At 42.2% G+C, this 12082-nt stretch overlaps 1 protein-coding gene across 1 annotated transcript in view; it reads right to left on the bottom strand.

Moving 5' to 3' along the window:
- The window catches only part of LOC131956080 (dynein axonemal heavy chain 6), a 68244-nt gene that overhangs the window by 52064 nt on the left and 4098 nt on the right, over positions 1 to 12082 (bottom strand). The window contains exons 8-12 of the mRNA XM_059320466.1: positions 10710 to 10820; positions 10358 to 10483; positions 9853 to 10008; positions 9561 to 9722; positions 8095 to 8232 (exon numbers count right to left, since the gene is read on the bottom strand). Of these exons, the coding sequence (XP_059176449.1) occupies positions 8095 to 8232; positions 9561 to 9722; positions 9853 to 10008; positions 10358 to 10483; positions 10710 to 10820 (693 nt within the window). The remainder of the gene's footprint in view (positions 1 to 8094; positions 8233 to 9560; positions 9723 to 9852; positions 10009 to 10357; positions 10484 to 10709; positions 10821 to 12082) is intronic.

The raw sequence follows: 12082 nt of genomic DNA, 5'->3' as shown, positions 1-12082 counted from the left end.
TCTTTAGTTACATGAACCTGTTCGACTGTTGGGACATTACATCTTTAGTTACATGAACCTGTTCGACTGTTGGGACATTTTTAGTTACATGAACCTGTTCGACAGTTGGGACATTAAATTTTTAGTTACATGAACCTGTTCGACTGTTGGGACATTACATCGTTAGTTACATGAACCTGTTCGACTGTTGGGACATTACATCTTTAGTTACATGAACCTGTTTGACTGTAGGGACATTACATCTTTAGTTACATGAACCTGTTCGACTGTTGGGACATTACATCTTTAGTTACATGAACCTGTTCGACTGTTGGGACATTACATTTTTAGTTACATGAACCTGTTCGACTGTTGGGACATTACATCTTTAGTTACATGAACCTGTTCGACTGTTGGGACATTACATTTTTAGTTACATGAACCTGTTCGACTGTTGGGACATTACATCTTTAGTTACATCAACCTGTTCGACTGTTGGGACATTACATCTTTAGTTACATGAACCTGTTCGACTGTTGGGACATTACATCTTTAGTTACATGAACCTGTTCGACTGTTGGGACATTACATTTTTAGTTACATGAACCGGTTCGACTGCTGGGACATTACATCTTTAGTTACATGAACCTGTTCGACTGTTGGGACATTACATCTTTAGTTACATGAACCTGTTCGACTGTTGGGACATTACATCTTTAGTTACATGAACCTGTTCGACTGTTGGGACATTACATCTTTAGTTACATCAACCTGTTCGACTGTTGGGACATTACATCTTTCGTTACATGAACCTGTTCGACTGCTGGGACATTACATCTTTAGTTACATCAACCTGTTCGACTGTTGGGACATTACATCTTTAGTTACATGAACCTGTTCGACTGCTGGGACATTACATCTTTAGTTACATGAACCTGTTCGACTGTTGGGATTTTTAGTTACATGAACCTGTTCGACTGTTGGGACATTACATTTTTAGTTACATGAACCGGTTCGACTGCTGGGACATTACATTTTTTAGTTACATGAACCGGTTCGACTGCTGGGACATTACATCTTTAGTTACATGAACCTGTTCGACTGTTGGGATTTTTAGTTACATGAACCTGTTCGACTGTTGGGACATTACATTTTTAGTTACATGAACCTGTTCGACTGTTGGGACATTACATCTTTAGTTACATGAACCTGTTCGACTGTTGGGACATTACATCTTTAGTTACATGAACCTGTTCGACTGTTGGGACATTTTTAGTTACATAAACCTGTTCGACTGTTGGGACATTACATTTTTAGTTACATGAACCTGTTCGACTGTTGGGACATTTTTAGTTACATGAACCTGTTCGACTGTTGGGACATTACATTTTTAGTTACATGAACCTGTTCGACTGTTGGGACATTACATCTTTAGTTACATAAACCTGTTCGACTGTTGGGACATTACATCTTTAGTTACATGAACCTGTTCGACTGTTGGGACATTACATCTTTAGTTACATGAACCTGTTCGACTGTTGGGACATTACATCTTTAGTTACATGAACCTGTTCGACTGTAGGGCATTACATTTTTAGTTACATGAACCTGTTCGACTGTTGGGATATTACATTTTTAGTTACATGAACCTGTTTGACTGTTGGGACATTTTTAGTTACATGAACCTGTTCGACTGTTGGGACATTACATTTTTAGTTACATGAACCTGTTCGACTGTTGGGATATTACATTTTTAGTTACATGAACCTGTTCGACTGTTGGGACATTTTTAGTTACATGAACCTGTTCGAATGTTGGGACATTTTTAGTTACATGAACCTGTTCGACAGTTGGGACATTACATCTTTAGTTACATGAACCTGTTCGACTGTTGGGATTTTTAGTTACATGAACCTGTTCGACTGTTGGGACATTACATTTTTAGTTACATGAACCGGTTCGACTGCTGGGACATTACATTTTTTAGTTACATGAACCGGTTCGACTGCTGGGACATTACATCTTTAGTTACATGAACCTGTTCGACTGTTGGGATTTTTAGTTACATGAACCTGTTCGACTGTTGGGACATTACATTTTTAGTTACATGAACCTGTTCGACTGTTGGGACATTACATCTTTAGTTACATGAACCTGTTCGACTGTTGGGACATTACATCTTTAGTTACATGAACCTGTTCGACTGTTGGGACATTTTTAGTTACATAAACCTGTTCGACTGTTGGGACATTACATTTTAGTTACATGAACCTGTTCGACTGTTGGGACATTTTTAGTTACATGAACCTGTTCGACTGTTGGGACATTACATTTTTAGTTACATGAACCTGTTCGACTGTTGGGACATTACATCTTTAGTTACATAAACCTGTTCGACTGTTGGGACATTACATCTTTAGTTACATGAACCTGTTCGACTGTTGGGACATTACATCTTTAGTTACATGAACCTGTTCGACTGTTGGGACATTACATCTTTAGTTACATGAACCTGTTCGACTGTAGGGCATTACATTTTTAGTTACATGAACCTGTTCGACTGTTGGGATATTACATTTTTAGTTACATGAACCTGTTTGACTGTTGGGACATTTTTAGTTACATGAACCTGTTCGACTGTTGGGACATTACATTTTTAGTTACATGAACCTGTTCGACTGTTGGGATATTACATTTTTAGTTACATGAACCTGTTCGACTGTTGGGACATTTTTAGTTACATGAACCTGTTCGAATGTTGGGACATTTTTAGTTACATGAACCTGTTCGACAGTTGGGACATTACATCTTTAGTTACATGAACCTGTTCGACTGTTGGGACATTACATCGTTAGTTACATGAACCTGTTCGACTGTTGGGACATTACATCTTTAGTTACATGAACCTGTTTGACTGTAGGGACATTACATCTTTAGTTACATGAACCTGTTCGACTGTTGGGACATTACATCTTTAGTTACATGAACCTGTTCGACTGTTGGGACATTACATTTTTAGTTACATGAACCTGTTCGACTGTTGGGACATTACATCTTTAGTTACATGAACCTGTTCGACTGTTGGGACATTACATTTTTAGTTACATGAACCTGTTCGACTGTTGGGACATTACATCTTTAGTTACATCAACCTGTTCGACTGTTGGGACATTACATCTTTAGTTACATGAACCTGTTCGACTGTTGGGACATTACATCTTTAGTTACATGAACCTGTTCGACTGTTGGGACATTACATTTTTAGTTACATGAACCGGTTCGACTGCTGGGACATTACATCTTTAGTTACATGAACCTGTTCGACTGTTGGGACATTACATCTTTAGTTACATCAACCTGTTCGACTGTTGGGACATTACATCTTTCGTTACATGAACCTGTTCGACTGCTGGGACATTACATCTTTAGTTACATCAACCTGTTCGACTGTTGGGACATTACATCTTTAGTTACATGAACCTGTTCGACTGCTGGGACATTACATCTTTAGTTACATGAACCTGTTCGACTGTTGGGATTTTTAGTTACATGAACCTGTTCGACTGTTGGGACATTACATTTTTAGTTACATGAACCGGTTCGACTGCTGGGACATTACATTTTTTAGTTACATGAACCGGTTCGACTGCTGGGACATTACATCTTTAGTTACATGAACCTGTTCGACTGTTGGGATTTTTAGTTACATGAACCTGTTCGACTGTTGGGACATTACATTTTTAGTTACATGAACCTGTTCGACTGTTGGGACATTACATCTTTAGTTACATGAACCTGTTCGACTGTTGGGACATTACATCTTTAGTTACATGAACCTGTTCGACTGTTGGGACATTTTTAGTTACATAAACCTGTTCGACTGTTGGGACATTACATTTTTAGTTACATGAACCTGTTCGACTGTTGGGACATTTTTAGTTACATGAACCTGTTCGACTGTTGGGACATTACATTTTTAGTTACATGAACCTGTTCGACTGTTGGGACATTACATCTTTAGTTACATAAACCTGTTCGACTGTTGGGACATTACATCTTTAGTTACATGAACCTGTTCGACTGTTGGGACATTACATCTTTAGTTACATGAACCTGTTCGACTGTTGGGACATTACATCTTTAGTTACATGAACCTGTTCGACTGTAGGGCATTACATTTTTAGTTACATGAACCTGTTCGACTGTTGGGATATTACATTTTTAGTTACATGAACCTGTTTGACTGTTGGGACATTTTTAGTTACATGAACCTGTTCGACTGTTGGGACATTACATTTTTAGTTACATGAACCTGTTCGACTGTTGGGATATTACATTTTTAGTTACATGAACCTGTTCGACTGTTGGGACATTTTTAGTTACATGAACCTGTTCGAATGTTGGGACATTACATCTTTAGTTACATGAACCTGTTCGACTGTTGGGACATTTTTAGTTACATGAACCTGTTCGACTGTTGGGACATTACATTTTTAGTTACATGAACCTGTTCGACTGTTGGGACATTACATCTTTAGTTACATGAACCTGTTTGACTGTTGGGACATTACATCTTTAGTTACATGAACCTGTTCGACTGTTGGGACATTACATCTTTAGTTACATGAACCTGTTCGACTGTTGGGACATTTTTAGTTACATGAACCTGTTCGACTGTTGGGACATTACATTTTTAGTTACATGAACCTGTTCGACTGTTGGGACATTACATCTTTAGTTACATGAACCTGTTCGACTGTTGGGACATTACATCTTTAGTTACATGAACCTGTTCGACTGTTGGGACATTACATTTTTAGTTACATGAACCTGTTCGACTGTTGGGATATTACATTTTTAGTTACATGAACCTGTTCGACTGTTGGGAGATTTTTAGTTACATGAACCTGTTCGACTGTTGGGACATTACATTTTTAGTTACATGAACCTGTTCGACTGTTGGGACATTTTTAGTTACATGAACCTGTTTGACTGTAGGGACATTACATCTTTAGTTACATGAACCTGTTCGACTGTTGGGACATTACATTTTTAGTTACAAGAACCTGTTCGACTGTTGGGACATTACATCTTTAGTTACATGAACCTGTTCGACTGTTGGGACATTACATCTTTAGTTACATGAACCTGTTCGACTGTTGGGACATTTTTAGTTACATGAACCTGTTTGACTGTAGGGCATTACATTTTTAGTTACATGAACCTGTTCGACTGTTGGGACATTATATCTTTAGTTACATGAACCTGTTCGACTGTTGGGACATTACATCTTTAGTTACATCAACCTGTTCGACTGTTGGGACATTACATCTTTAGTTACATGAACCTGTTCGACTGTTGGGACATTACATCTTTAGTTACATAAACCTGTTCGACTGTTGGGACATTACATTTTTAGTTACATGAACCTGTTCGACTGTTGGGACATTTTTAGTTACATGAACCTGTTCGACTGTTGGGAAATTACATTTTTAGTTACATGAACCTGTTCGACTGTTGGGATATTACATCTTTAGTTACATGAACCTGTTCGACTGCTGGGACATTACATCTTTAGTTACATGAACCTGTTCGACTGTTGGGATTTTTAGTTACATGAACCTGTTCGACTGTTGGGACATTACATTTTTAGTTACATGAACCTGTTCGACTGTTGGGACATTACATCTTTAGTTACATGAACCTGTTCGACTGTTGGGACATTACATCTTTAGTTACATGAACCTGTTCGACTGTTGGGACATTTTTAGTTACATAAACCTGTTCGACTGTTGGGACATTACATTTTTAGTTACATGAACCTGTTCGACTGTTGGGACATTTTTAGTTACATGAACCTGTTCGACTGTTGGGACATTACATTTTTAGTTACATGAACCTGTTCGACTGTTGGGACATTACATCTTTAGTTACATAAACCTGTTCGACTGTTGGGACATTACATCTTTAGTTACATGAACCTGTTCGACTGTTGGGACATTACATCTTTAGTTACATGAACCTGTTCGACTGTTGGGACATTACATCTTTAGTTACATGAACCTGTTCGACTGTAGGGCATTACATTTTTAGTTACATGAACCTGTTCGACTGTTGGGATATTACATTTTTAGTTACATGAACCTGTTTGACTGTTGGGACATTTTTAGTTACATGAACCTGTTCGACTGTTGGGACATTACATTTTTAGTTACATGAACCTGTTCGACTGTTGGGATATTACATTTTTAGTTACATGAACCTGTTCGACTGTTGGGACATTTTTAGTTACATGAACCTGTTCGAATGTTGGGACATTACATCTTTAGTTACATGAACCTGTTCGACTGTTGGGACATTTTTAGTTACATGAACCTGTTCGACTGTTGGGACATTACATCTTTAGTTACATGAACCTGTTTGACTGTTGGGACATTACATCTTTAGTTACATGAACCTGTTCGACTGTTGGGACATTACATCTTTAGTTACATGAACCTGTTCGACTGTTGGGACATTTTTAGTTACATGAACCTGTTCGACTGTTGGGACATTACATTTTTAGTTACATGAACCTGTTCGACTATTGGGACATTACATCTTTAGTTACATGAACCTGTTCGACTGTTGGGACATTACATCTTTAGTTACATGAACCTGTTCGACTGTTGGGACATTACATTTTTAGTTACATGAACCTGTTCGACTGTTGGGATATTACATTTTTAGTTACATGAACCTGTTCGACTGTTGGGAGATTTTTAGTTACATGAACCTGTTCGACTGTTGGGACATTACATTTTTAGTTACATGAACCTGTTCGACTGTTGGGACATTTTTAGTTACATGAACCTGTTTGACTGTAGGGACATTACATCTTTAGTTACATGAACCTGTTCGACTGTTGGGACATTACATTTTTAGTTACAAGAACCTGTTCGACTGTTGGGACATTACATCTTTAGTTACATGAACCTGTTCGACTGTTGGGACATTACATCTTTAGTTACATGAACCTGTTCGACTGTTGGGACATTTTTAGTTACATGAACCTGTTTGACTGTAGGGCATTACATTTTTAGTTACATGAACCTGTTCGACTGTTGGGACATTATATCTTTAGTTACATGAACCTGTTCGACTGTTGGGACATTACATCTTTAGTTACATCAACCTGTTCGACTGTTGGGACATTACATCTTTAGTTACATGAACCTGTTCGACTGTTGGGACATTACATCTTTAGTTACATAAACCTGTTCGACTGTTGGGACATTACATTTTTAGTTACATGAACCTGTTCGACTGTTGGGACATTTTTAGTTACATGAACCTGTTCGACTGTTGGGAAATTACATTTTTAGTTACATGAACCTGTTCGACTGTTGGGATATTACATCTTTAGTTACATGAACCTGTTCGACTGTTGGGACATTACATCTTTAGTTACATGAACCTGTTCGACTGTTGGGACATTACATTTTTAGTTACATGAACCTGTTCGACTGTTGGGACATTACATCTTTAGTTACATGAACCTGTTCGACTGTTGGGACATTACATCTTTAGTTACATCAACCTGTTCGACTGTTGGGACATTACATCTTTAGTTACATGAACCTGTTCGACTGTTGGGACATTACATCTTTAGTTACATGAACCTGTTCGACTGTTGGGACATTACATTTTTAGTTACATGAACCGGTTCGACTGCTGGGACATTACATTTTTAGTTACATGAACCGGTTCGACTGCTGGGACATTACATCTTTAGTTACATGAACCTGTTCGACTGTTGGGACATTACATTTTTAGTTACATGAACCTGTTCGACTGTTGGAACATTACTAACATTAGTTGCATGACCTTACATGTCTAAACCTGGTACTAACAAGACCTACCTTAGCTAAACCAGATACCAACAAGACCTACCATGGCTAAACCCGGTACCAACAAGACTTACCATGTCTAAACCCGGTAAGAACAAGACCTACCTTGGCTAATTTGGCGTTCCGGATGGTAATGAGTTGCTGAGCGATGACGGACAAGAACTACCTTGAAAACTTGGCGTTCCGGATGGTGATGAGTTGCTGAGCGATGACGGACAAGACCTACCTTGGCTAACTTGGCGTTCCGGATGGTGATGAGTTGCTGGGCGATGACCGACAGGACCTCGATGTTGATCCTGTTGAACTCATCAAAACAACACCAGGCGCCGGACTGGGCCAGACCGGAGAAAAATCCTCCCATCATCTGCACAAAGGTTTACATCATACAGTGGAGTGGCCAAACTAGGTAGGTACCATAGAGTGGCCAAACTAGGTAGGTACCACAGATTGGCCAAACTAGGTAGGTACCACAGAGTGGCCAAACTAGGTAGGTACCACAGAGTGGCCAAACTAGGTAGGTACCACAGAGTGGCCAAACTAGGTAGGTACCACAGAGTGGCCAAACTAGGTAGGTACCACAGAGTGGCCAAACTAGGTAGGTACCACAGAGTGGCCAAACTAGGTAGGTACCACAGAGTGGCCAAACTAGGTAGGTACCACAGAGTGGCCAAACTAGGTAGGTACCACAGAGTGGCCAAACTAGGTAGGTACCACAGAGTGGCCAAACTAGGTAGGTACCACAGAGTGGCCAAACTAGGTAGGTACCACAGAGTGGCCAAACTAGGTAGGTACCACAGAGTGGCCAAACTAGGTAGGTACCACAGAGTGGCCAAACTAGGTAGGTACCACAGAGTGGCCAAACTAGGTAGGTACCACAGAGTGGCCAAACTAGGTAGGTACCACAGAGTGGCCAAACTAGGTAGGTACCACAGTGTGGCCAAACTAGGTAGGTACCACAGTGTGGCCAAACTAGGTAGGTACCACAGTGTGGCCAAACTAGGTAGGTACCACAGAGTGGCCAAACTAGGTAGGTACCACAGAGTGGCCAAACTAGGTAGGTACCACAGAGTGGCCAAACTAGGTAGGTACCACAGTGTGGCCAAACTAGGTAGGTACCACAGAGTGGCCAAACTAGGTAGGTACCACAGAGTGGCCAAACTAGGTAGGTACCACAGAGTGGCCAAACTAGGTAGGTACCACAGAGTGGCCAAACTAGGTAGGTACCACAGTGTGGCCAAACTAGGTAGGTAGCACAGAGTGGCCAAACTAGGTAGGTACCACAGAGTGGCCAAACTAGGTAGGTACCACAGAGTGGCCAAACTAGGTAGGTACCACAGTGTGGCCAAACTAGGTAGGTACCACAGAGTGGCCAAACTAGGTAGGTACCACGACAATGTGAATCATCCTGTAGTACTAACAATCTATCTATAAATTACCCTGTAGTACCAACAACCTATCTATAAATTACCCTGTAGTACCAACAACCTATCTATAAATTACCCTGTAGTACCAACAACCTATCTATAAATTACCCTGTAGTACCAACAACCTATCTATAAATTACCCTGTAGTACCAACAACCTATCTATAAATTACCCTGTAGTACCAACAATCTAACTATAAATTACCCTGTAGTACCAACAAACGATCTATAAATTACCCTGTAGTACCAACAACCTATCTATAAATTACCCTGTAGTCCAGACTGTCCGAACAGTTAAAGACCACACACTGTATAGCCAAGGCCTTGGCCAAATCTTTCGTTGTTTCTGTCTTCCCCGTGCCCGCAGGTCCTGCCGGGGCCCCGCCTAGGTCCAGCTGTAGGGCCCCCATCAGACACAGGTAACACCGATCCTGTAGAAGAGAACAGGGCCCATCAGCCCGGCAGGTACATGGGACTATGACATGACCCAGCGTAAGTTTGCAATACATGCTAGACTTGACTCATTATATCAGCGGGCGCGTCTAGTGAGCACCGACCTACCGTCAGGGGCGTTATCACAAGGCGGGGGCAGGCTCCTAAATATTCGTATCCGTATCCATAGACGGAGTTGGACATGCAGACGACACAGTTGTCTAGCTCCACGTTCCAGTAGTAGCGGAGCTGTTTCTGCCACTCAAAGCTGATCAGCTCTGACACCTGGGGACATTTTGACATGTCAGACACGGGTCAGCGCTTGTCTAAATTCTAATATTCCCACATCTGTCACAGCAGCATCCTGATATGCAGGACATGTATCTTGACCCACCTGTCATGACAGCACCTTGACCCACCTGTCAGGACAGCACCTTGACCCACCTGTCAGGACAGCACCTTGACCCACCTGTCAGGACAGCACCTTGACCCACCTGTCAGCACCTGGACCCACCTGTCAGGACAGCACCATGACCCACCTGTCAGGACAGCACCTTGACCCACCTGTCAGCACCTTCACCCACCTGTCAGGACAGCACCCTGACCCACCTGTCAGGACAGCACCCTGACCCACCTGCTTCTTGACCATGTCTGTGATCATGTCCCTCGCGTGCACGTTGATGGTGATGAGCGCACACAGGGTGGCTCGCGCCAGTTTAGGCAGCTCACCCCTCACAGTGGCGGCCAGAAGGTTCAACTCCTGCAGACATGATGACTCATGATAGTGACTCGTGATGGTGACTTATGATTGTGACTCGTGATGGCGAGTCATGATGGTGACTCATTATGGTGACTCGAGGTTTAACATACAGGTTAGCACATGAAACCAGATGAACGGTAACCCAAACTAAGACGCAGGCACTACAACACGATAGATGCAAGTTAAATTATGTCTAAAGTAAGCCGACCAATGACTAGAGACTCACATTAAAACTCCGAACTTCAAACTCTCTCATGCTACGGATCACTGTCCTGGTATCTCGCAGTATAGCTGTCACATCTCGCGTCCACATCATCTGGCAGATGGTCAGCACAACCTGCAGAGGACATAGATGGTCAGCACAACCTACAGAAGGTCAGCACAACCTGCAGAGGACATAGAGGGTCAGCACAACCTACAGAGGACATAGAGGGTCAGCACAACCTACAGAGGACATAGAGGGTCAGCACAACTTACAGAAGGTCAGCACAACCTGCAGAGGACATAGAGGGTCAGCATAACCTACAGAGGACATAGATGGTCAGCACAACCTACAGAAGGTCAGCACAACCTGCAGAGGACATAGAGGGTCAGCACAACTTACAGAAGGTCAGCGCAACCTACAGAGGACATAGAGGGTCAGCACAACCTACAGAGGACATAGAGGGTCAGCACAACCTACAGAGGACATAGAGGGTCAGCACAACCTACAGAGGACATAGAGGGTCAGCACAACCTACAGAGGACATAGAGGGTCAGCACAACCTACAGAGGACATAGAGGGTCAGCATAACTTACAGAAGGTCAGCACAACCTACAGATGGTCAGCACAACCTACAGAGGACATAGAGGGTCAGCACAACTTACAGAGGACATAGAGGGTCAGCATAACTTACAGAAGGTCAGCACAACCTACAGAGGACATAGAGGGTCAGCACAACCTACAGATGGTCAGCACAACCTACAGAGGACATAGAGGGTCAGCACAACCTACAGAGGACATAGAGGGTCAGCATAACTTACAGAAGGTCAGCACAACCTACAGAGGACATAGAGGGTCAGCACAACCTACAGAGGACATAGAGGGTCAGCACAACTTACAGAAGGTCAGCGCAACCTACAGAGGACATAGAGGGTCAGCACAACCTACAGAGGACATAGAGGGTCAGCACAACCTACAGAGGACATAGAGGGTCAGCACAACCTACAGAGGACATAGAAGGTCAGCACAACCTACAGAGGACATAGAGGGTCAGCACAACCTACAGATGGTCAGCACAACCTACAGATGGTCAGCACAACCTACAGAGGACATAGAGGGTCAGCACAACATACAGAAGAGAAGGAATCTCAATACTGACCTGTGAGACTGACCTGTGAAGCTGTGAGACTGACCTGTGAGACTGACCTGTGAGACTGACCTGTGAGACTGACCTGTGAGACTGACCTGTGAGACTGACCTGTGAAGCTGTGAGACTGACCTGTGAAGCTGTGAGATTGACCTGTGAGACTGACCTGTGAAGCTGTGAGATTGACCTGTGAGACTGACCTGTGAGACTGACCTGTGAAACTGACCTGTGAGACTGATCTGTTAAGCTA

Source organism: Physella acuta, unplaced genomic scaffold (genome assembly GCF_028476545.2).
Source record: "Physella acuta isolate Inbredline_101_S28 unplaced genomic scaffold, ASM2847654v3 ptg001126l, whole genome shotgun sequence".
Lineage (NCBI taxonomy): Eukaryota > Metazoa > Mollusca > Gastropoda > Physidae > Physella > Physella acuta.
This window is presented reverse-complemented; position numbering and strand designations above follow the sequence as displayed.